The sequence below is a fragment of the Urocitellus parryii genome, chromosome 1 (genome assembly GCF_045843805.1).
Source record: "Urocitellus parryii isolate mUroPar1 chromosome 1, mUroPar1.hap1, whole genome shotgun sequence".
Classification (NCBI taxonomy): Eukaryota; Metazoa; Chordata; class Mammalia; order Rodentia; family Sciuridae; genus Urocitellus; species Urocitellus parryii.
In genome coordinates, this window is record NC_135531.1 from 170,543,125 (window position 1) to 170,570,117 (window position 26,993).

Below are 26,993 nucleotides of genomic sequence, written 5' to 3' on the forward strand. Positions count from 1 at the left end.
ACAGTAAAGGAGGTAGGAATGCAAAATGGGAAGAAGAAAGTGGGAAACCTTGGCGCTGTGGCCAGTGGGGCCCTCAGTTCCTTGTGTGTGTGGGGGGGAGGGGGGGCAGGCATTGTCCCCGCAGGCTGTCGTTCAACAGCACTCAGCCTCTGCGGGCGGCAGCAGGCGGCACCTCCCCTAGAGGGGCGATCCAAAGTACCTCCAGATATTTGGGGAGAACTATTATTTGGATTACAAATATATATATATATGTCTTTTATAATAATTTTGATGATAATTTATGCCTTTCAATTAAACCAAGAAACTATCAGGTTTAAAAACAAAACAGACAACCCAAGGTGCAGATGCTTTGGGAGGGTGACTTGCCGCTCATGCTCAGTTTAAAGCTGGGTTTCTAGCTACTAATTTCAAGAGAATAACATTTAGATGTGATCCCCTGCACACAGTGTGATCCTTAGGTTCAGTCAGACACCAATGTGTGAGGGCCAGGTGTGCCTCAGGGGCAGAGCTTGCCCAGCCTGAGTGAAGCCAGGGGTTCTGTCCTCAGCACCAGGGAGATTTGGGTAGGGGCTGGTGTAATAGCCTGGAGTGAGTGGCCTGCGTGGCAGTTAGTTCTTCTGGACTCTGCAGAGGACACAGCCTTGTGCTGGTTTCTTGCTTCTCCTGGGACAAGAGAACATCCGGTGTTCTCCTGTCACATTGTCCCTCACAGCCAAGGCCTCCTGCTCTTCCTGGCCACCCATCCAGCAGCAGAACCAGCCCTCTGCTGTGGGGCCACACAGGCTCTTGGAGGTGCCCAGATGATCCCCACACTTCTCTTTCTGCTGCATTTGACTAGTGATATTGAAACCCGCGTGTCAAAGGCCTTGCCTCTGGCCCTGCAGCAGAAGGGGGCCCACAGCCACAGTCTTCCCAGACTCTGAGCTTGAAAACCCCACCGGCCACCTCTCCTGTTCCCGGCCTCTGGTTTCTAAGGTCCTCCCCAGAGGTGCAGAGCGAGGGGGGTGGGTTCAGGGGTGGGGGGTGATGCGGGACGTCCCTTCTCTGGCTGCCCGTCCCACACTTGAGGCAGGTCCCACACACTTTGCCCCAGCCTGATGGGGTCTCCTGTTGCTCCAGGAGAAGGTGGAGATGCAGTGGCAGCGCTTCAGGTTGGAGTTTGAGAAGCACCGAGGCTTTCTGGCCCTTGAAGAGCAGCTGCAGCTGCGGAGGCTGGAGGAGGAGGAGAGAGCCACCCTGCAGAGACTTCGGGACAGTAAGGACCAGCTGGCCCAGCACAGGAAGGCCCTCAAGGAGCTGGCAGAGGAGCTGGAGGAGAGGTGCCAGCGCCCAGCCCTGGGGCTGCTGGAGGTGAGGCGGCCTCAGGAGGGCAGGCCTACAGAGGCTGAGGGGATGGGGACAAGCCTTGGCATGGGACACGAAGGCACCCAGTTCTCTAGGACAGAGCTCAGCAGTACTTCCTTAGAAGGCATCTTATGACTGAATACTGGGCCCTGAGTCAGGAGGCACCCAGAGGACCATTTAGCTCATGCAAAAGACAAAAACTTCAATACGTGATGAGAGAAAATTAATTATTTATGGAATCGTGAACAGCTGGAGCAAGGATAAGCTGCGCCATTCTGGCTGAGAAACCGTCTTTTGTCAAAGATGATATTGCTGATTTTCATGAATGTTCAACCCCCAAAGCCTCTGGCAGCCCATTTCATGGAAAATAGCCAGAAGTATGAGCAGTCCTTTACCTAGTCCAGCTTGAAATTCCCGTGTTAAGTCCTAAGGGGAGTGTATGGTGGGAGTGTACAGACTCCAGGCATGGTAGGAGTGTATGGACTCCCATGCAGATTTCTCAATCTTTTGGGACTTCGGAGCAGCCTTTTTAAAGTCTTAATATGAGACAGGGTCTCACTCAGAGGCTCAGGCTGGCCTTGAACCACTCCCTCCTGCCCCAGCGTCCCCAGGGTCTGGGGTCACAGACATGGCCATTCCGCCCCACAGGTGTTGTTCACAGGGTCGCCTGCAAGAGAAATTCATTCACCTGGTACTTTTCTCTGTACCTTGCCCCAGTGACAGACGAGGATTCTAACCTAAAAGAGAGTGCAGATCCCCACTGAGCAGCTGGCCCACAGTGTCCCAACTGACTCGTCTCTGGACACTGCAAGTTCCAGACACATAAATCCAGTCGCTGTCCTGGGACATTTGCAAACACAGTTGTCAATATTGTGGCATCTGATGGGGAATCACTAAGTAACTGCATGAAACGCTTTTATCTACCAAGCACTTTATTTAATATGCCCATAATATCTTTATTCCCATTACCAATGTCATGGCTGTGCTCATTTCCTAATGAGTAAACAGAGAGCCAGAAAGAAATTAATTTTTCAAGTATAGGTGGCAAGAAAGCACAGGAACGTTGGCATTTTCAAAAATAATATTCACTGCATTATCTCAGATAACATCTCATTTAAAATGAGTATTTCTTTGCACCATATAAATGTTAAAATGATTTATAGTACAAATCATAGTAAGAATATACTCTTACATAATTTTTGTCTGTGTCCTCTCTCTTTCTTCTCTGATACCAATGATCTTCATTTTACCCCACTGGCCAAGACCCAGGCCGATCATGTCCATAAAGGACAAGGCAAATGGTTTCCCTGCATTCATGCCTTGTTGAAATTTGTCTGACTGTTGACCACTTTTAGGGAAGAATACAAGTGTGTTGGAGGTGACCTTTTTGTTACCCGCTTTGAGATACACTGTTGCTGGATAGTAGTGACTTCCTTTCTTATCTCCTTAGACAGTTAGTAGCTTTGTCTGTTGGTTCAGAGAATTCGAATTTGAGGATGACTTTTTCTGGAGTACTGGGACAGAACACAGGGCCCTGTTCAAGTCAGGCAAGCCCTCGACCATGAGCGATATGCCCAGTCCCAGGATCTATGCCGTACTTATATATGTTCCTCAAGTAAATTCCGAAAACATGTAGGATTTTTACCCTAATTCCATCTGTATAAAGTGCAGAATGTAACTGTTAAAATAGCCCAACAACCAGAGCTATCAGTTGACAATCCATAGTTCATGGATAGGTGTTGGGAGCCATTCTCACACGTGATCGGGTGCCTCCCGTTGAGGGTCTGAGGCACTTTGGCACATGTCGAAGTTTTTCCCATCCCTCTCCTGATGAGAGAGCCCATCCGTGTGGGGGTGTGCCTGACCACTGACCCCGGGGACCCAATCGCTGACCCTGACCTTGGAGTGCAGCCCCCCCTCAACCTTCATTGGATGGAATTCTCCCCTGAATCTCTGGTTCCCTAATAAAAGGCTACTCCCCGGCGTGCTCGCTCTCTCTCTCCTGCTAGCCCTGAGTAATCCTTGCTGCCCTGCTGGGCGGCTAGAGGAGCGAACCAGAGAGGGGAGCCGTCTCGGACCTAGCAATAGAATTAAGGTAATTGAGTCTTGTGTTTTTATTTCGATCTCGTCTAACTAACTTTATGCCTAGAACCTCATTAATGAAACCACTGCGCAGGCCGCGTGGTAGAGATAGGTTTCATGGGAATTAATATAAACTTTGTGTAGTCTCTGTTCTAATTATATGCCTGATTTTTAAATTTGAGAGTCATGTGAGAATTCAATTATAGCCTTTTTTGCCTTTAATTAACAGAGATCCAGTATCACCGTGGTAGGCACCTGGCGGGGAGCGCTCACCAGTTTTCTGATATTCTACTTTATTTGGGTAGCCCTACACATTTCAAAATGTGAAAAAATAAGAATCTTTAACTTACAACACGTACATTCAAGACCATATTCATGTATGTATAATATTTATTCATCCTATTCAATGTCAAATATTTCTAGAGGCTGTTCACAGTTCTTGGACATGTCCGCAAGTACCTCTAGAATATGCTGCATTGAAAGAACACAGCATTGCATGTATGATATTCCTTCTCTAATGGCATAATCTGATTCCACTCATGAGGGAATATCATGTGATTCTGAACTAAAGGAAAATCTACAGAGGTACTGAAGTACACCATTAAAAAACTTATGTGCCGTAAAGAACCCAGAAAGACTAAAGAAATATCCCAGATTAAAGGAGGTGAAAGAAACAGGACAAATAAAGGATTCTGAAATTTTCCAAGTCTGAATTTTATTTTGGTTATAAATAACATTGCTGAAATAATTGGCAAATTCTGAATCATATTTGTAGATTAGATATTTATAATGAACCATTTTTAAAATTTTGGTCTTTACACTGTATGTAAGGTAACTCCTTGCTTTTAGGAATACAAATATTCAGTAACGAAAAACAATATGCCTGCAACTTACAAATGGTTCAGAAAAAAGAAACTTTGTTATATACCTATAATTATATTTACTAGAAGAGAGAAAGAAAAGAGATAAAGAAGAGAAAGAGAAGAGATAAAGAGAAGATAAACATTTTATTAAAGTTGATAAAATGTTAACATTTGGGTTAACATTTCTCTGTACTTCAATATATTAAACTTTTATTAATCTAAAATTGTCAAAACACAATATTTCTGAAAGAAATATTTTTATAATAATATTAACAACAGTATACTCAAATAAATCATGTCATATGCCATCATTCATGACTTCCTTAATATTACCTAAAAGTCAGAACATGCTGCATAACTGCAATGCAACCTTCATAATGAAAGAGTCTCCATATGACAGCCATTTACTCTAAAATTATTCCGTGGGAAAAATGTACTTTATGCTAGAAGTTGTAGCTAGACTATTATTTTTCAAGAAAGAATAAACAAAGAAAAAAGGCAAAATGTCTTAAGCAAATGTATTTCTCATCATGAAAAAATTATGTTAGTGCTTTATACTAAAATCATAAAAATTTAAATAATTTTTTTCTTGTTTGTAAGGAATATAAGTTTGATGGCACTATAATTGTAATACATTAAAACATGTGATGTTTAGTTCTACCAAGGTAGTAGTATTGAATACATTGGGTAATGTTTAAATGCAACAATTTACATAGTTTGGATACATAGAGCTCAATAAAAACTGTTATGCACTTGCACTTCAAATTTTGTTATAGATGCAAAGAAATAGTCTCATGTTTTGAGAATTTTACACATGAATAATACAAACATATTTTCTTCAATAAAGTTTTAAAAATAACATGGCGATAGTTTGAAATATGCAATACTATCTTTCATGTCTATTTTTCTTTAAAAATATCGGTGTTATCCTTTTGATGCTTCCACAAATAGATCTTGTCTTGGCTTTTTAGTAAATCTTATGGAAGAAACTCCCATTAGTCTAGATTCAAATTCTGTAGCAAATGGAGAGAAAAATAATTATATTTTTTATCTCAAAGGTTTCATAAGCATCAATCAGTAAACAAAAAGTTGAAAAATTATCATTTTTCATAAAATGAATTTCTTTTTACATTTGTACGACCACAATACAAAGTTACTATGAAATAGTTTGCCCATAGTTTTGTGCAAAATTGTCACTGTGAATGAGTATCAGGGTTTCAGATTTTCCATCCCTCTTCATGAATATAACAATCATGTACTAAGGTACTATGGCAAGCACTGGGATGACAAGATGGAGATGATAAAGGCCACTCCTCAACAATCATAATTTTCATACAGATTAACGGGCACTATGACATGTTTAGAACAAGGTACTACTGAACACAGAGAAGGGATTTCTGTTCCAATTTTGTGGCAGTGTTAGAAGTCCTTCCATGAAGGTTCTACATGAGTTGACACCTGAAGGATACAGGGAAATTATGACAGAGAGGGAAAGGATGCATAGAGACAATGAGATATGAGAAAAAAAACATTTGTGGAACTGTAAGTGGTCCTGTGTGACTAGAAGCTAGAGCAAAGTGACAGTAGTGTGAGTGGGAAGAGATAAGGTTGAACATCTTGACAAGAAACTCTTTGGTTTGGGTATTTTCACTTCTTGCTTAGAAATTTCAAACTTTTCTTGAGAGCAACAGGTAAACCAATGACAAAGTCATGAGCAGGGTGTTTTAAATGCTTGACTAAGTTTTGCTAGATGAGTCTGGGCTAACTGCCATAAACCACAGAAAATGGGTGATGCCTTTCTTTTTTTAAGAATACTTTCAGTGTATAGGCTGACAGTTTCAAAGTAGGGTAAAAGTGTAAAAAGAGGCAGTTTCAAATCTAAAAACTCTGATTTGTTCATTTCTCAGATTTGGAAACAATATATAGCTCTTTCATTTTAATTGATTTTTACTCATAAGGTAGGAGCAACATTTTTGGAACATGCAGTTCAATAGTTTATGTACTTGATTAAAAATATGTGGAAATACTTCCAACTATTTGTTAAGTGTGGCCATCTAGTTTTTTTTGTTGTTGTTGTTTGTTTGTTTGTTTGTGCGGGTTTTTTTTTTTGTATAAAATCAATTATCTTGCTAATTCTACAAACAGGGTCTAAAGTAGATTAATGAACATAATAAGTACTATTTTGTGATAATAATGATGTGATGTTTAATGACTCTACATTTTTTTTACATGTGAAGGTAAATGATCTTGATAGATTTCTAGTCTTATCCTTCTTCTTCTTTTTTTTAAATCTATGTAAGCAGCAAAGGGGCATTTATTGAGAGCTAGCTTGGTCCTCTTTGCACACACCAACTGGTGACACTGAAGGCCATCCTTCTTTTTTAAGTGAAAGTATTTTAAAATTCTTACTGTAGTATAACTCTACACAGAAGTGGTATTAATTATGAACTATTAAAAGATGCACATAAAATAATTTGATCTCTCTTCCTCCCCAGTTCCATTTTCCTCTCCTGCCTTCATCTTTGGAGGCATTCTGCAGTGATTAAGGAGAGGTGCCTCTATCTTGATAGAGGAGTGCTTTGTAAAGCCTCTCATTAAGGTGAGCATGATTTGAAAAATTAATCCTCCACAGGGAAATCTACAGACTACCAGATTGAATTTCAAATAAACTAGCCTATAAGGAAGTAAATAACAAACATAACTTTCTCTACAAAAAATAGTTGATCCCCCCAAAATCTTCCTTTGCACTGTATCTGCATTTACACACTCATTCATGATTGTCTTGTAAAACAATTACATGATTTTTCTGGTAAAAACTAATGAGGATACCTTATATTTGCATTGTGCTTAATAAATCACAGAAATATTTAACTTTTATTCTCTTTTTGTACACAGTCATCCAATTTTATGACTCTGAAGCAATTCAGGCCCATTTCTCCCAATTTTTCCAGAAAAAGTATGCATATAATCTAAGAAACAGTTAAAAAATACATATCACCTACGTTTGACCTTTAATTTATGTATTCAATGTTCCCTTTTCAAGTATTCTACTGCATTGGTGTCTTATATAACTTAGATGGGCTGTTTCTTTATCAGGAGTCTGTTAGTATTACCCTCCTCTAGGCTCTTTTTGATTCCTATATATATTTTTTTTTTAACTCAAAGCCAAACAAAAAGTGAGGCCTCTTTTTAACATAGGAGTTAAGATCATCAAAATACCATTGAAGCTCTAAAACAAGGTGTGATAAAATTGATATTTTAACAACAATGACTCATAATGAAAACAAGATGCTATCTTTTATTTATATGATTTTATAAGAGATATCTCACTGTTGTAAGAGTCCCCCTAATAAAAAAATGGTCAAACATTATAGAAATATCTTAAAATGGGTCCAACATAGTTGAGCATTGTTTTTCTTAATAACTCTTAAATAGAGCTCATCATTTTTGGAATAATATTTAAATCTTGCAAAAAGTATTAGGAAATCACATGGTGGGACTGCAAGGTTCCTGTTATAACTCCAGAATGATGGGATCAGTGCTCAATGTACATAAGATGAAAGAAAGATTATAATTGACTCTGTTTTATAGTGGTTGCTTTTCAAAGACTCTTGATATCACTGCCACCTTAGACTGCTTCCAGTCATCAAAATTTTTAGATACATAAAAATGGTCTTAGTATAGCACTGCTATACTGCCCATTAACCTGTATGAAAATTACCAGTATATGATTGTTGAGGAATGGCCTTTATCATCTCCATCTTGTCATCCCAGTGCTTGCCATAGTACCGTAGTAAATGATTATTGTATTCATAAAGAGGGAAGGAAAATCTGAAGCCCTAATACTCATTCACAGTGACAGTGTGTATGAAATTATGGGCTCCTTGTTTTACAAATTTAAATAAATGCTTAATTAAATTAGTTTAAATATATTATAATAGCAGTAACAGTGAAGCAATAAACATATTTTACAAGAACTATGATAAAGATTATGTTAGTAAAACAACTAAGGATATATTTTTATTAAAAAACTGTCAAAACAATTTAGCAAAAGCAGAAATCAAATAATTTTAGTGTTACAAGCTTATTTAATTTATAAAATTATTTAATAATCCTTTACATTAAAAACATCCATATTGGTGAAATTTTTGAGTATCAATCATGCACTTTTTTTTTTTTTTTATTGGTCGTTCATAACATTACATAGTTCTTAATACATCATATTACACGGTTTGATTCAAGTGGATTATGAACTCCCGCTTTTACCCCGTATACAAATTGCTGTATCACATCAGTTACCCTTCCATTGATTGACATATTGCCTTTCTAGTGTCTGGTGTATTCTGCTGTCTGTCCTATTGTCTACTATCCCCCCTCCCCTCCCCTCCCCTCCCCTCCCCTCCCCTCCCCATTTCTCTCTCTACCCCTTCTACTGTAAATCATGTCTTCCATTTGTATTCTCTTGACTTACCCCTCCTTACCTCTTATATGACATTTTGTATAACCCTGAGGATCGCCTTCCATTTCCATGCAATTTCCCTTCTCACTCCCTTTCCCTCCCACCTCTCATCCCTGTTTACTGTAAATATTCTTCTCAAGCTCTTCGTCCCTACCCTGTCCTTGTTTACACCCCTTATATCAAAGGAGTCATTTGGTATTTGTTTTTTAAAGATTGACTAGCTTCACTTAGCATAATCTGCTCTAATGCCATCCATTTCCCTCCAAATTCTATAATTTTGTCATTTTTTAATGCAGAGTAATACTCCATAGTGTATAAATGCCACATTTTTTTTATCCATTCATCTATTGAAGGGCATCTAGGCTGGTTCCACAGTCTTGCTATCATGAATTGAGCTGCTATGAACATCGATGTAGCAGTGTCCCTGTAGCATGCTCTTGTTAGGGCTTTAGGGAATAGACCGAGAAGGGGAATAGCTGGGTCAAATGGTGGTTGCATTCCCAGCTTTCCGAGAAATCTCCATACTGCTTTCCAAATTGGCTGCACCAATTTGCAGTCCCACCAGCAATGAACAAGAGTGCCCTTTTCCCCGCATCCTCTCCAGCACTTATTGTTGTTTGACTTCCTAATGGCTGCCAGTCTTACTGGAGTGAGATGGTATCTTAGGGTAGTTTTGATTTGCATTTCTCTGACTGCTAGCGATGGTGAGCATTTTTTCATGTACTTGTTGATTGATTGTATGTCCTCCTCTGAGAAGTGTCTGTTCAGGTCCTTGGCCCATTTATTGATTGGGTTACTTGTTGTCTTATTGTCTAATTTTTTGAGTTCTTTATATATTCTGGTTATTAGGGCTCTATCTGAAGTGTGTGGAGTAAAGATTTGTTCCCAGGATGTAGGCTCCCTATTTATCTCTCTTATTGTTTCTTTTGCTGAGAAAAAACTTTTTAGTTTGAGTAAGTCCCATTTGTTGATTCTATTTGTTAACTCTAGCACTATGGGTGTCCTATTGAGGAATTTGGAGCCCGATCCCACAGCGTGTAGATCATAACCAACTTTTTCTTCTATCAGATGCCGTGTCTCTGATTTAATATCAAGCTCCTTGATCCATTTTGAGTTAACTTTTGTGCACGGCGAGAGATAGGGATTCAGATTCATTTTGGTGCAAATGGATTTCCAGTTTTCCCAGCACCATTTGTTGAAGATGCTATCCTTCCTCCATTGCATGCTTTTAGCCCCTTTATCAAAAATAAGATAGTTGTAGTTTTGTGGATTGGTTACTGTGTCCTCTATTCTGTACCATTGGTCCACCCGCCTGTTTTGGTACCAGTACCATGCTGTTTTTGTTACTATTGCTCTGTAGTATAGTTTGAAGTCTGGTATCGCTATACCGCCTGATTCACACTTCCTGCTTAGTATTGTTTTTGCTATTGTGGGTCTTTTATTATTCCATATGAATTTCATGATTCTTTTATCTATTTCTACAAGATATGCTGTTGGGATTTTGATTGGCATTGCATTGAACTTATAGAGAACTTTTGGTAATATCGCCATTTTGATGATGTTAGTTCTGCCTATCCATGAGCAGGGTATGTTTTTCCATCTTCTAAGGTCTTCTTCTATGTCTTTCTTTAGGGTTCTGTAATTTTCATTGTATAAATCTTTCACCTCTTTTGTTAGGTTGATTCCCAAGTATTTTATTTTTTGGGGGGATATTGTGAATGGAGTAGTTGTCCTCATTTCCGTTTCAGAGGATTTGTCGCTGATATACAGGAATGCCTTTGATTTATGCGTGTTGATCTTATATCCTGCCACTTTGCTGAATTCATTTATTAGCTCTAATAGCTTCTTTGTAGACCCTTTTGGGTCTGCTAGGTATAGAATCATATCATCTGCAAATAGTGATAATTTAAGTTCTTCTTTTCCTATTTTTATGCCTTTAATTTCTTTTGACTGTCTAATTTCTCTGGCCAGTGTTTCGAGGACTATGTTGAACAGAAGTGGTGAGAGAGGGCATCCCTGTCTTGTACCAGATCTTAGAGGGAATGCCTTCAATTTTTCTCCATTCAGAATGATGCTGGCCTGTGGCTTATCATAGATTGCTTTTACAATGTTGAGGTATGATCCTGTTATCCCTAATTTTTCTAGCGTTTTGAACATAAAGGGATGCTGTACTTTGTCGAATGCTTTTTCTGCATCTATTGAGATGATCATATGGTTCTTATTTTTAAGTCTATTGATGTGGTGAATAACATTTATTGATTTCCGTATATTAAACCAGCCTTGCATCCCAGGGATGAATCCTACTTGATCATGATGTATAATTTTTTTGATATGTATTTGAATCCGATTCGCCAGAATTTTATTGAGGATTTTTGCGTCAAGGTTCATTAGAGATATTGGTCTGTAGTTTTCCTTCTTTGATGTGTCTTTGTCTGGTTTCGGAATCAGGGTGATGTTGGCCTCGTAGAATGAATTTGGAAGTTCTCCCTCTTTTTCTATTTCCTGAAATAGCTTGAAAAGTATTGGTGTTAGTTCCTCTTTAAAGGTTTTGTAAAACTCTGCTGTATACCCATCCGGTCCTGGGCTTTTCTTAGTTGGTAGTCTTTTGATGGTTTCTTCTATTTCCTCTATTGTTATTGGTCTGTTTAGGTTGTCTATATCCTCCTGGCTCAATCTGGGCAGATCATAGGACTCAAGGAATTTATCTATGCCTTCACTATCTTCTATTTTATTGGAGTATAAGGATTCAAAGTAATTTCTGATTATCTTCTGTATTTCTGAAGTGTCTGTTGTGATATTGCCTTTTTCATCCCATATGCTAGTAATCTGGGTTCTCTCTCTTCTTCTCTTCGTTAGCATGGCTAAGGGTCTGTCAATTTTATTTATTTTTTCAAAGAACCAGCTTTTAGTTTTGTCAATTTTTTCAATTGTTTCTTTTGTTTCAATTTCATTAATTTCAGCTCTGATTTTGATTATTTCTTGCCTTCTACTTCTTTTGCTGTTGTTTTGCTCCTCTTTTTCTAGGATTTTGAGATGAAGTATGAGATCATTTATTTGTTGGTTTTTTCTTTTTTTGAGGAATGAACTCCAAGCAATGAATTTTCCTCTTAGGACTGCTTTCAATGTGTCCCATAGATTCCGATATGTTGTGTCCGTGTTTTCATTTAACTCTAGGAATTTTTTAATTTCCTCCTTGATGTCTTCTAAAACCCATTGATCACTCAGCAACCTATTGTTCATTCTCCAGGTGATGCTTGCTTTTTCCTTTCTTCTTTTATCATTGATTTTCAGTTTCATTCCATTATGATCAGATAAGATGCATGGTATTATCTCTACCCCTTTGTATTGTCTAATAGTTGCCCTGTGACATAGTATATGGTCTATTTTTGAGAAGGTTCCATGTGCTGCTGAGAAAAAAGTGTAGCTACTTGATGTTGGGTGGTATAGTCTATATATGTCAATTAAGTCTAGGTTGTTAATTGTGTTATTGAGTTCTATAGTTTCCTTATTTAACTTTTGTTTGGAAGATCTGTCCAGTGGTGAGAGAGGTGTGTTGAAGTCTCCCATGATTATTGTATGTTGGTCTATTAGACTCTTGAACTTGAGAAGAGTTTGCTTGATGAACACAGCTGCACCATTATTTGGGGCATATATATTTATGATTGTTATGTCTTGTTCATGTATGGTTCCCTTGAGCAGTATGAAGTGTCCTTCTATATCCCTTTTGATTAGCTTTGGCTTGAAATCTATTTTATTAGATATGAGTATGGACACTCCTGCTTGTTTCCGTGGTCCATATGAGTGATATGATTTTTCCCAACCTTTCACCTTCAGTCTATGTATATCTTTTCCTATCAAATGCGTCTCCTGTAGACAGCATATTGTTGGGTCTTGTTTTTTGATCCATTCTACTAGCCTGTGTCTCTTAATTGGTGAGTTTAAGCCATTAACATTTAGGGTTATTATTGAGATATGGTTTGTTCTTCTATCCATATTTGTTTATTGATGTTACTAAACCTGATTTGTTATCCTCTTTGACTACTTTCCCCCCTTTACTGTCTTACCTCCCATTGTTGGTTTTCAATGTTATTTTCCATTTCCTCTTCCTGTAATGTTTTGCCAAGGATTTTTTGAAGAGATGGTTTTCTAGCTGCGAATTCTTTTAACTTTTGTTTATTGTGGAAGGTTTTAATTTCATCTTCTAACCTGAAGCTTAATTTCGCCGGATACACGATTCTTGGTTGGAGCCCATTGTCTTTCAGTGTTTGAAATATGTTATTCCAGGATCTTCTAGCTTTCAGAGTCTGTGTTGAGAGATCAGCTGTTATCCTGATTGGTTTACCCCTAAATGTAATCTGCTTTCTTTCTCTTGCAGCTTTTAAAATTCTCTCCTTATTCTGTATGTTGGACATCTTCATTATAATGTGTCTAGGTGTGGATCTCTTATGATTTTGCACATTCGGCGTCCTGTAGGCTTCTAGGATTTGGGATTCTGTCTCATTCTTCAATTCTGGGAAGTTTTCTCGTATTATTTCACTGAATAGACTGTTTATTCCTTTGGAATGGAGCTCTGTGCCTTCCTGTATCCCAATGACTCTTAAATTTGGTCTTTTGATATTGTCCCATAATTCTTGGATGTTCTGCTCATGGTTTCTTAGCAGACTTGCTGAGCTGTCTATGTTCTTTTCCAGTTGAAATACTTTGTCTTCATTGTCTGATGTTCTCTCTTCTAAGTGATCTACTCTGCTGGTAGTATTCTCAATTGAGTTTTTAAGTTGGTTTATAGCTTCCTGCATTTCTAGAATTTCAATTTGTTTGTTTTTTATTACCTCTATCTCCCTGTGAAATTTTTTTTTTTTTTTTTTTTAAAGAGAGAGTGAGAGAGGGGAGAGAGAGAGAGAATTTTTAATGTTTATTTATTTTTTTTTTTAGTTCTCGGCAGACACAACATTTTTGTTGGTATGTGGTGCTGAGGATCGAACCCGGGCCGCACGCATGCCAGGCGAGCGCGCTACCGCTGAGCCACATCTCCAGCCCCTCTCCCTGTGAAATTGATTTTTTACTTCCTGGATTTGTTTGTCAATGTGATCTTTCATTGTCTGATTTTGCTGTCTCATGTCTTCCTTGAGACTCCAGATCATCTGAAGCATATATATCCTGAACACTTTATCTGATATTCCATCTGTTGCAGCTATTACCTCTTCTAAAGTTGAGTTGACCTGCATTGCTTGTGGTCCTTTCTTTCCTTGTCTTTTCATACTGCTCGCGTTTCTTTCTGCTTGGTGCAACTGTTGTGTTTTGAAATTTACCCCCTATTTATTTATGTTGCTCTTGTATACTTGAAAAGTCTCCCTTGCAGGTGCGGGCGGCGGCTGTGCCCCTACTCCAATTGGGGTGACGTGTCTACCACGCTGGCGGCTCTCTGGGCCTGTTCCGGGAGTGGAAGGCGGCTCTGCTCTGTCCCTATTCCAATTGGGGTGTCGTGACTACAATGCTGGCAGGTCGCTGGGCCTGTTCCAGGCGTGGGAGGTGGGCTTGGCTGGCGGGATTCCACCTAATGGCAGTCCCTAACCTCCCTGCTTGCTAATTAATGGCTTCTCTGAGGCGCCACGCCTTCTGTAGCTGCGGGGCAGGCCGCGCGAATCAGTTGGCCTGGATCTCCGGGTTCCTGCTGCTGGCTGTTTTGATGTTGCAAGCTGTTGGAGAGTGGTGGTGTATTCTTCAGCTTTCCCGGATGGTGGCCGCTGACTGCCTGGATGGAGTGTCCGCTGTTTTGATGTTGCACTCTGAAGGAGAGTGGCGGTGTATCCTTCAGCTTTCCCGGATGGTGGCCGCTGACTGCCTCGGTGGAGTGTCCGCTGTGGGGGATGGGACTGTACTGCTTCCTTACCCTTCTGAGAACCCGTGCTCGGCCCAAGGGTCCGTGTGGGCTTGGCTGGTGGGATTCCACCTAATGGCCTTCCCTAACCTCCCTGCTTGCCAATTAATGGCTTCACTGAGGCGCCACGCCTTCTGTAGTCGCAGGGCAGGCCACGCGAATCAGTTGGCCTGGATCTCCGGGGCCCTGCTGCAGGCTGCTGGTATCCCTGGCACTCTATCACTTTGATTTTTTCTGCTTGCCCCTCCCCCAGCGCTGGCTAGCCAGGTTTCGTTTTGGCTGCTACTGGGAGGAGGGGTTGGAGGTCAGGTGTCTCTGGTTTCCCCCTAGTCTTTATGGAGTCTCAGCTTGATACTCCCTCTCCCGGCAAGCCTAGGAGAGATTTTATGCGAATTCCCGCTGTCTGGGGGGTGAGCTGAATGACACCGACCTGTTTTGATGTTGCACTCTGAAGGAGAGTGGCGGTGTATCCTTCAGCTTTCCCGGATGGTGGCCGCTGACTGCCTCGGTGGAGTGTCCGCTGTGGGGGATGGGACTGTACCGCTTCCTTCCCCTTCTGAGAACCCGTGCTCGTGCTCGGCCCAAGGGTCCCTGTGGGCTTGGCTGGTGGGATTCCACCTAATGGCCTTCCCTAACCTCCCTGCTTGCCAATTAATGGCTTCACTGAGGCGCCACGCCTTCTGTAGCCGCAGGGCAGGCCACTCGAATCAGTTGGCCTCCAGATCCCATTTTTGCACAGGGGTGTGAGTTTAAAAAAATGTCTTAAGCATTAGAACTTCTGTCTCCAGTTCCATGGTTACTGAAGAATGCCCTCGTGGGCTTGTGGGGTAAGAAGCCTGCGGACTTCTCACCAGTTTCCCCCATGCTTACATTTCCTTGTGGAGGGAGAGCTTCCTGAGCCCTGGGTTTGGCAGTCACTTTGGTGCCATGAGGTCAGAGGACCAAAAGAAGAGGTGTTTTCCTATGCACCACGGGCACTAGTCAATTCCACCTGCTTCTTGGGTACTCAACAGGAGGCAGAACGAGATGGCTCCGTGACCTAACAGGAACACTGACAGTCAGTAGGGCTCACCGGGACGTCACTGATGAGCTTTGTTGTGCAAGAACTGACCTGACTCTTCCACCCTGTGCACACATCATGCTCATGGTGTGCAGCCATGAAATGCATGAGTAGTTTCCAGTTCTATCCTGATTTATTCACCTAGTCATTACAAGGTCAATTTAGGGTGAGAACTCAGACATCCAAGAGCCTCTACACTTTTTGAGGAAGTAAAAAGTAGGATTAAATATGCAATCAGGAAATGTTTCCCAAATTCCTTAAAAAACATACATATATACACATTTGTGTGTGTATAAGCTCAAGAACATACATGCAATGTACAACTTATATATGTACACACAAATATGCATCTGTGCACACACAGACACACAGACACATATACAGTTCCATGCAAGCTCACAGTAGCATTAAAGATGCATTTCTCCTGACATACACATCTGTATTTCTATGTTTTTTCTTCCAGTTCTTCTGCAGCTGGCAAATTCAAGACTGCTCTTTCTATACCTTTGTCATTGTCCCCAGATCCATGATGAACTCTGACAAATGTCCATTCTCTTTCTTTCCTGGGATATGCCCCACCTGATTTTCTGTTTTCTTACAATTAATTAATTTTTGCTGACCCAGAGTATGCCTTTATTTTTTTTGTGTGTGATAATGTGTTTTTATTTCAAATCTGAAGACAATCTTTTTAAAAAGCCTAAAAACTTAATGTAAATTGGAAATCATTTTTTTTAAAGTTTATATTGGGGAAAAAAATTTAAAAAAATTATCTTTCATTATTGAAGAGCTACAATTATTTTCCTTAACAGCTATTATCTTAAAGACCAGGGCATGCATTATATGTGTAAACACACACACTTTTATCATATATGTAGTTACAGTAACCTGACATATTGTTTGGTAAAACTATATTATTATTTGCTCAAATGAGAAAATTAGGTCAGCATATGGATTTGGGGAGAACGCCCAGTCCACGGTACTGTCCGTATCCTATTATTCATAATTTTGTGTTTGAGAGATACATTCACCAAGCCATCCGCAGCTCTGTGTTAAGTCTTTTTTTAAAAAAAAAAAGAGAGAGAGAGAGAGAGGAGAGAGAGAGACTTTTGATATTTATTTATTTATTTTTTTAGTTTTTAGTGGACACAACATATTTGTTTGTATGTGGTGCTGAGGTTCGAACCCGGGCCGCACCCATGCCAGGCGATCACACTACCGCTTGAGCCACATTCCCAGCCCAAGTCTTTCACTCAAAGTTGAAGTTAATTTCTCCGTTGTGATTGATTCTGCTCTGGATTTGTAGTGTTCTGCTGATGAGATTTATGCGGCCTCAGATTTTCCTGATAATCAGAACCTCAATGGCTGTGACTATGATTCTCTCCCTTCTGTGAGTTGTTATCTGTGGGATACAGGAAAGTGAGATCACTGTGTGTTAATGATGGCACATCTTCATTTTTGAGTGATATTTCAGATCAAAATGCAGCCTTTCCAACCTCAGAGGAAACATAATAATAACTCCTATAGAAAAGAGGCAAATATCATAGAACCTCTTTCTTGGCCCCTTCAGACATGCCCTGGAGCTCCCACTTCAGCTTGCCTGGGATTCAGAGAGGAAGTGCGTCCCTCTGACTGCAGTGGAGCACAGCCCCAGTGCTCTGGGAACTCCTCCCAGCTGGGAGGCTGGTGGCTCTTCTCAGGGACATGCTACAGGAAGAGGCAGAGCACAGAGCCAACCGTGAGGCCTGTGGGCTCAGAGCCAGGCTGCACGCTGCTGTCACTCCAGGCCACCAAGGGTCCACAGGGCCCAGCCAGGGCCCCTGTAGAATTGCCCTCGTCTCCTCCCTTAGTCCACTGTTTCCCAAAGGATGGTGCAGAACACAGTGAAAACTATCTCAGGCTCACTGAAAAGAGGGGATGTCAGACAAGGTAAAACCACTGAGCCTCTCCCTCACACCCAGGATGGTTGAAGACTCTCAAGAGAAAGAAAATTTCAGCGTTTCTGGTTCTTCTAGGTGGGTCTGAATACTGGGGCTTCAGGGGGTGGTAGAGAGGTAAGTGTCTGTGGAGGGGGATCACGTGGGCTGCTGAGGACCCGGCATGTCCAGAACATTCTTTCCCTCTGTGTCAGTTCAGTCAAGCAAGGAGCTCAGTGAGGTAACCCTACATGTCCTTTTAATTATTTCAACATTTAGAATCTTTCAAGTTGCCACATCATGGTTTATATTTACGGGGTCAGTGTGACAATTCCATGCACATACACAACCGGTGACGATCTCATCAGGAAAGTTAGCATCTCTACCTCCTGAGTTTGCCACTCTTTCTGCTGGGAGCCTTCAAGCTCTGTCTCCCCTGAATTTTACTGGAGCAAGCCTGGAAGCCACTTCAGCAGAGGTCAAGGCTCCTCTGTTCTGAGATGACACCTGATCCAGTCACCTAAGGCGATGATGGTTCAGATGGTCATTGTCAGGAAGCACGAGGAACAACTGTCTTCACACTGTTTTAATATGGAACTTAATGTGAACATATTTATTACAGCTAAGAAAAGGCCATTAAGCTTCTTTACTGGGAAAAAATAGGTTCACCTCAAATAGTGAGTCATCTTGCACAGAGAATATTCAGGATAACTGAAGACAAACACAGAGAACTGTGGGAGGCAAGCCCCTTTTCAAGCTTGCTAAACTTGATTTCCCTGCATACTATGCTAAGGACACCAGTGCTCAGCTGAGAGGACCTCTGTGGGGGCGGCAGGCACTGGAACTAGAGCATCCAGTAGGGGTGACCCGTGGGCATGCTGGGTTGGGCTGGTATTATTATGCACATAAAGTAATGATTCTGTTTTAGAGAGAGAATTTTCTTGGGAATCACAAAATCCAAATTCTTTTTTTATATTTATATTTTGGTTTTAAGTGGACACAGCATCATTATTTTACATTTATGTGGTGCTGAGGATCGAACTCTATGCCTCAAGCACGCTAGGCAAACACTTTACCACTGAGCCACAACCCAGCCCCCAAATCCAAATTCTTTATTTTACAATGAGAAGAACTGGAGCCAAAGAGACCCAGAAAATCTCTAAGTGAGCAAACCCCCGCCCCCTGCCCTGTGGTCCTCACTGTGGGGCTGTCTTTCCTTCCTGGGAAGTGAACACACTTCTCAGTTTTGATAGCCAGTGTACACACAGGTCACAGGAGGAAGCATCATCAAAGGAAGAGGATTATTTGGGGTTTAACAAAAATTACCACAAGGCTTAATTTCCTTCAGGACAAATAATTTTGGAAACACACCAAGTGAGTGTGTGATGAAGATGAAAATATCGGCCTGGGGATGGGGCTGTGGCTCAGTGGGAGAGCACTTGCCTCACACTTGTGAGTTACTGGGTTTGATCCTCAGCACCAAGTACTAATAAATAAATAAAATAAAGGTATTTTTATATAAAAAATATTTAAAAAAAAGAAAAGAAAGTGTGCCATGACTGCAGACTCTGCAGGAAGGTGGTGGCATCTTGCCTGACACAGTCTGGCTGGTCACCTGAGGGGAGGGAGGGAGGGGAGGGTGAAGGAAAGTCTCCTGCACAGTGTGTTTCTGTACAGCCTCTGGGGCAGGAATGGTGAACATTCTCCCCATATTCCCTGTGCTCCTCCAACCTATCATCTATGACCACTATTGTTTCTTCATTATAATGATACACCTATGTGATTACAAATTTCCTCTTTCACTTTTTATCTCTCCTTTTTGCCAAAAGCTTTACTTTTAATTTTTCCTTTAATTAATTAATTAATTTAATTATTTGGCACCGGAATTGAACCCAGGGGTGCTTAACCATTGAGCCACATCCCCAGCCCTTTTAAAAAACATTTTATTTATAGACAGAGTCTTGCTTAGGGCCTCGATAAGTTGCTAAGGCTGGCTTTGAGCTTTTGATCCTCCCGCCTCAGCCTCCAGAGTCACTGGGATTACAAGTGTGTAACTACTGTGCCTTGCAAGCTTTAATTTTTATACTTTAAATTTTATACTTTTGTGATGGAAATCTCAGACCTGAATGAAATGAAGTTATCACATCATTATGAGGAAGAGTCTATGCCTGGGGAAAGGGTTAATTCTCCTATACTGTGTAACTCTGAACACTGTACAAACGTTGGTACATCACTTAATTGTAGGCCAATTAACAGCTGTCAACTGTGAACTCATAGGCTTAGTTCTTTGGGAGGGAACTTGAGTTACTGCTGCCTGTGGTGAGGGCCACTTCATGAGAACACTCGCAGGTGTTGTACTGTCCTTGTTCTACACCCGTGAACTACTTAACCTAGTTCCCTGTGCATGTTCTTCCGTCACGTAAGCAAGAATTCAAACCCACCAGTGTTGGGACCGTTATGAAACGATGTCAGATCTCCCATCAAAACCCCCTGTAACATCAGCTCAGGGCTCTGAACTTCAGAGCACCATCCCATTTTGGTCCACAGGCTTAAATAAAGAAGTTCTTAATAAATAAGCAGAAAGTTCTTCAGCTCCTCTAGTGGTGCTTGGTCTCTTGCTGAGTGTGATTTCTATAACACTTCCATTTAATGTATTTAATAATAAAATAAAAACATTTTTACTCTGTGTAAAAAACGTCACTAGACAGTAAGAACAGGATTATTTCGCTATGACTCAGTGAGTATTCCCTCTTAGAGCTGCTTTATAAGTTCAATGGGTTATGCCAATCACTTCAGTTAATAGTTCAGCTAATGAGTCAGGATATATTTTATAAGGTTGCCAACATTATTGTGAATATGTCAGGTCCACTAAAGGACATGTTTCTCAGTTTTCTCCCTGATCTGCCTTCTCGGCATTGCTGTGACGCGCATCGGGAGTGGAGCTGGGCAGGTTGTTGAGCCTGCTGTGTCAGGAGAGCGGTGGGTGCATGCGTTATCGCAGAGCAGAGCTGGACCCTGCAGCGGTGAGCACACGCTGTTGGTCCAGAGCAAGGCTCAGTGGGAACCTGACATATGTCTGCCCTACCCTTCCCTCCATCAGGTCCACAGCATGACGGCCACGGCCAACCACACGGTGGGGATGGAGTTCTACCTCACACTATTCTCGGAGGCCCACGAAATCCACTTGCACACGGCTTCCTGTTCTTGTTGATTTACCTGGTGGCACTGGTGGGGAACCTTCTCATCATCATCCTGGTCACCATGGACCAGTGTCTCCACACCCCCATGTACTTCTTCCTGAAGAATTTGTCCCTCCTTGATGCTTGCCTTGTCTCAGTCATAGTACCGAACTTCATTTTGAGCTCTTTGGGCCACAGGAGCACCATCTCTTTCTCAGGATGTGTCTCAGAGGTGTTGTTGGTGACTCAGTTTACTACACCTGAGCTGTCCGTCCTCACGGCCATGTCCTACGACCGATATGTGGCCATCTGCCACCCCCTGCACTATGACGTCATCATGAACAGGGGTTACTGTGTGCGGATGGTGGCTGTCTCCTGGTTCCTTGGGGGCATCTTTGGGGTCTTATACTCTGCAGGAACTTTCTCTTTATCTTTCTGTGGCTCTAGAAAACTCCCACAATTTTTCTGTGATGTCCCCTCTCTGCTGAAGATTTCTTGCTCAAAGTCACATGTCATCATTGATGTTAGTGTGGTCATTGGAGTCACATTTGGACTTTCCTGTGTTCTGTCCATTGGATTTTCATATGTGTACATTTTCAAAACTGTCACAAGAATGCCATCCTCACAAGGACAGTCAAGAGCGTTCTCCACCTACACACCCCATCTCATAGTGGTGACCACATTCATAGTGACGGGTGTCACTGCCTATTTGAAGCCAGTGCTGGAATCCCCGCATCCTGTGGACTTTCTGGTGTCTGTTCTCTATTCCGTGATGCCTCCGTCTTTGAACCCTGTGATATACAGCCTGAGGAACAAGGACGTCAAAGTCTCTCTGTGGAAGATTGTATGGAAACTGTGTCATAAGTATTAGGGGGGAAACAAGAGAACTAGTTTGTAGGAAGGATCAGTGACATGTATTTTTGTTGTTGCTGTGTGTTTTTTTTTAATAATTATGTAGATCTTCGTGATGTAATGTAAACAAATCAATATCTTGAATCAAGTACTCAATTTAATTTATCAGTTCAGGAATGAGATTTGCAGGTTCGTGATCAGCTTCATGACCTCAGAACCTGTGTGAGCTGGACACGTGTTCCCCCAGTGTTTCCATATAATTTGCTCAGAAGCACATGATGGGCTCTGGATGAGGCTTGCAAGCTGCAGGGCTCCAGCTCTGAGGAACCGGTGCACACATTCCTTCACCTTGCAGAAGGGACCTTGCCGATATCATGAGGCAATGTGGAATGGGCAGATTGCCCAGGTGTCGCCATCTAAGCATGTCAACCCTACAAGCCATGGGCCTCCTAAGACTTGCCCAGAGGGAAAGATGTGCTGTGGGAGGCCTGACCTGCATCGCTGGCACTGGAGACGTAAGGTCGTAAGCTGCAGAGACAGTCACCTCCAGCCCTGGGGGGCAGAGGAAGCACACCCAATGGAGACCCCAGTCAGGAATGCAGCTATGCTGGGGTTCAGTATGATGTGAGCATTGCTGCAATTCTGAGTCTAGAAGCTATAAAATAATGAACTTCTTCTGTTTTAGCATAAGATGTTGGTGACACCGTATGACTGCAGCTGTATGAAATTAGCATGAGCCTAAAATCTTTGTCCCTGCAAATTCTCTTCAATCATACCTGGTGCGAACAGATTTGCAGCCACTAAAGTCTCAGAAAAGCTGAGGAATGTTGGAAAGAACACACAATTCTTGCTCTCAATATCTTTACAATATGGCAGAAAATCTTTCAGTTATGCCTATATTTTCCTTGTATTTACTCATATTACAAATAAAACCTTAATATGTTCTCATTTCTATTTTGTCATCAGCTTTATTATTATGAAATCAGATGTTATAAAAACTTCATCAACCTATCATTTCCTCAATTCTTGTCTTCGTTGTTGTTAAGGATATTCTAGCAGTTAAAGTTGGTATTTGGGATTGACAGTTATTTTGCCTCTATTTTATCAATTTATGGATGCCTTCATCATTATCCATACTGCCCTTTTATTTTTTTTAATTTTTTAAATTAATTAATTTATTTTTTTATTGGTTGTTCACAACATTACAAAGCTCTTGACATATCATATTTCATACATTAGATTGAAGTGGGTTATGAACTCCCAATTTTTACCCCAAATGCAGATTGCAGAATCACGTCGTTTCCACATCCACATTTTTTAAACTTATAAAGACACATTCTTATTGTGTGGGAGACTGAAAGTCTAGCTTAGCCTTTGTGGAGACACTACACAGTCAGATCAGCCCTGTTGAGCGTCTGGAGGCAGCCAAGCCGGGGCTTGTGGACTAGAGGGAGATGGCCCAGCAGTGTTCCTCTGCCTGAGGACCTTTATGGCTCAAGCCTCTGTGCAGTGTGGGGAGAGGACTTCACACTGCAGAGCAGGGGCGGGGGCTGTGAAGCTGGGATGTTCCTCACCAGTTCTGGGTGCTTATGGAGCACACCAACCTGCAGAGCTTCCCGATGCAGGCTCTTCTGAGCTCTGGGAGAGGACATCTGATACCAGGGCAATGTGGTCTTTCCTGATGAGCTCCCTGCATGGTTGGCTGATGGCTACGCCTCCTTGACTCCTCATGTGGAGGAGCAAGGCTGGCTTGGACTTCTTGTAGGCACAACCCAACCCCATGATCTAATGATTTCCCACAATCCCCAGCACCAAGGACCATCTACTGGGCATCAGTTTTCAGCCTAAGTATTAGGAAATGTAAACATAAAGGTTGCTTTTCATCAGCACTGATGTTTAATAAGGAGGATCAAGGGCAGCCAAGTTCTTCCTAGGCTCAGTGAAAAAAAAATTTTTTTAAATGTTTTTTTTAGCTACACGTGGACACAATATCTTTATTTTGCTCATACATTTTTATGTAGTGCTGAAGATCAAGCCCAGTGCCTCACATGTGCGAGGCAGGTGCTCTGCCACCGAGCCACAACCCCAGCTCTCGGTGAACAAAATTTAATCTACCAAGATTTGCATCTCAGGGACAATTCCTCAATTCTGAAATAGTGATTTCATTCAAATTTGTGTCAGTGATGATTTCTTTAAACTTTGTTAATTATGTGACATCTATTTTGACTCATTGTTTCCTATTTGACAATTTTCATTTTTCCCCCACAGCATTGCTGACCTCGGTGGGATTTATGGGCAGCCCACTCCTTCACACTTATGTTGAGGTATCTGATTAGTCAGATACTGGATTTTGATATGCACATGGAGCTCTCTGGACTTTTTGTGCAAAAGAATTCATATTTTATTTCTTTAGGTATATCATGGAAGAGCTTGATCCCTAATTCTGAACTTTAAAAAAACATTACATTTTTTTTAGAGCAAGAAGGGAAATAGAATTCTCCATGCCCTCTCCTCCACCGAGACAATGACGTCATAATAGCATGTGACAGCACTGGGTACAGCTGACAGGGTGCAGCACCCAGGCCTCAGTGTGCTGAGGTGCTCTCTGCTTGTCCTCTAGAGCCCCTCCATGGCCAGCAGAGAGAGGGGCTTTTGGAGAAAAGTCCAACTTTCGGCTTCTTCCTGGGGGAAGGAAAGAGTGTCCTGTGCATTCAGCATCCTGTGTTTGAGGGCATTTTGAGCGGCTGGTTCAGTCTTTCTTGAGTTGTAGCTGGGAGGGGAACTGTCACAGTGGCTGCCTTAGCACACAGAGCCAAGGTGAGTACAGCAGCCGCTTCCAGAAACTGCATTACCACAAGAAGATGCTAGCCAGGGCTGAAAAATTATCAACTGCAGGGGTGGGGGCGGTGGTAGGGGGGAGAGATTGCAAAGAAAATGGGGGTGGGTGGAAAGACTTCAACTGAGATTAACACACAAATGCCCAGAGAAGACAGGTCCTCAGAAACATTAACAAGTCCTCCCTACTCTCTAGCTGGCATGATTGGTAAAAGCCTTCTCCTGTGTGAACCACTCGTAAAGACTTTAAGAGGTGTTTGATTTTCATTGCAAATGCCCAAATACCAACAGGGAGAGAAAGAAAAAAATCACAAAATTACAAAAAAAAAAAAAACAAAAAAAAACAAAACCCATGAAACATGAATCAATAAATGCAACAGAATAAACCTCCAGAAACTACTCCTAGAGACTCTGAGGTTTGTGAATTCCCTGAGGAGGAAATAAGAACGACGTTCAATATACTTAAAAATAACACATGTAGATAACTAAACAAAATCAGGAAAATGATGGTGTCAATAAAAAGAAGATATCAAATTTTGATTTGAAAAATATAATAACTGAATTGACAAATTTACTAGAGGTATCTAATAGCAGACTTGAACAAACCTAAGAGTCAGCAACCATGAATACAGGTAATTTAAGATCATCAAGGCAAAGGGGGAAACAAACTAACAAACAAAAAAGAAAAGAAAAATAAAGAAAGAAAGAAAAATTAGATAGAGCAAAGTGAAGAGAAAGCAGGGAACTGATGGGGCATTAGCTTGTGGATCAAGGGAATTCCCAGAGGAGAAGAGAGGGAACGAGCCAGATGTCCTAAAACAGAATTGTGGTGGAAAACTTTCAAAGTTTTAGGAATGAAATGTATGTACAAACTTGTGAAAATCCAATAAAATAAATACAAAAAAAAAAAACAATACCAAGGCACCTTATAAGATAACTTCCAAAAGTCACACAGAGAACCCTAAAAGAGGGACAAAGTGACTGGGCAGATAGGAGGGAGCTTCCATTGTATTATCAGCAGACTTCTCAGCAGAGACTCCACCAGCCAGAAGGGAGAGGAGCAGCTTATGCAAGATTCTAGAAGAAAAGGAGCTTCCTGCCAAGGAGGATGCCGGCTCTGTCTTCAGATCATCAGATTCCTTTTAATCGGAGCGCCCTGCCCAATCTCTGAGATCTCTGAACACCAGGAGCACTGGACATGTGCTGGGCGTCTTGTCTCTCCACCCAACCGACTGCCGCTCTTCCCATCACCTGAAGCACCCAAGCGTGTGGGCCAGGAGAGCGGCAGCCAGGCTGCTCCAAGGTCAATGCCAAGAACAGGTTCAGGGAAGACGCTGAGGTCCACACTGAGTCTGTGAAGAGGAGGAAGACCCCGCGGATGCTCGCCTGAGGTCAGCCACAGGGCACTGCGCGGGCTTCATGCTCCATTTTGTGAACCGAGCAAGGCGCCCTTGCTTCCTGGTCTCTGGAAGACCCTCTTCTGAGGAACTCCGGGCAGAGCTTGGGCTCTGCTGGAGGTGCATACAAACTGCTCACTTTGACCTGGAGCCCGAGATGTCCGCCAAGGGTGTGATAGCACATGCCCACAGAACCCGGGTGAGCTCTCCAAAGGAGAGGGTGACTCAGAGCCAGGCTCCAGGTGTCCCTGTGGCTTATCTCCATTAGCGTCCTGCGAAACAGGAGTCTTCTTCCAAGGGCTAGTCACCTGCTGGTCTGTGCTCCTGGGTGAATGTTGCAGAATAGCGCGATCCTCTTTCCATTTAAGGTGGAGATTAGGAAAATAAAATCTAAGAGCATTTGTAGTCTAGCTAGCAAGTTATCCACGAGATCCTACAGGAAGTATGGAATTTTGTATTTTTAATGCAAATAGATCACCACACGCATCCTGCACCACACATTAAAGGGAAGACAACACTCAAGACTTGTGTGCCACAGAAAGCCTTTGCTTTCTGTTTTAATGCCGTGGAAAATCTACTTCTGAATCCACACATACTTGATGTAATTGTCTCAATTTTGCTTTCTAAAAATCCCTCTTTGTGGCCCTTTGATCAATCACAGGCATGCATGCTTTAGACTGGCCAAAAATGGAGTCCCATTCAGCTGTAATCCTGTGTTCTCTATTCACAGCCTGGCTACAGCTCATGATGCAGTGAAAGAAGACCAGATGGGGATGTCAGCGTTCTCACCCCAGCAATGGGACTCTGTGAGCACAGTGCGTGCACACCTGGGCACATGGAGGTGTACATGACAGGGGCTCCGAATACCAAATGAATTTAAAATAAAAGAGGGAGAATGCAAGAGCAGGTCACTGTTACTTTCTATTGTTTGACACCCTCTTTCACCCACACCAAAGGAGGGCAGAGGCAGGCAGTGTTGTATGGGCCAGGACTCAGTTTCCACCGGTGAAGAGCAAGATCCTCAGGAGAGTGGCGGCCACTCCATACATAGAAAAGGACCCTCGGAGGCCCTGACTAGAGGAGGTTCCTGGGCGGAGGGATGGAAGGAGGAGGGCAGATGGCACCATAGCA

At 41.9% G+C, this 26,993-nt stretch overlaps 1 protein-coding gene across 1 annotated transcript in view; it reads left to right on the plus strand.

Moving 5' to 3' along the window:
* The window catches only part of LOC144254682 (E3 ubiquitin-protein ligase TRIM58-like), a 39,437-nt gene extending 12,684 nt beyond the window's left edge, over window positions 1-26,753 (plus strand). The window contains exons 3-4 of the mRNA XM_077798145.1: window positions 1,120-1,350; window positions 26,593-26,753. Of these exons, the coding sequence (XP_077654271.1) occupies window positions 1,120-1,350; window positions 26,593-26,610 (249 nt within the window). The 3' untranslated portion in view covers window positions 26,611-26,753. The remainder of the gene's footprint in view (window positions 1-1,119; window positions 1,351-26,592) is intronic.
* Window positions 26,754-26,993: the final 240 nt, after the last annotated feature.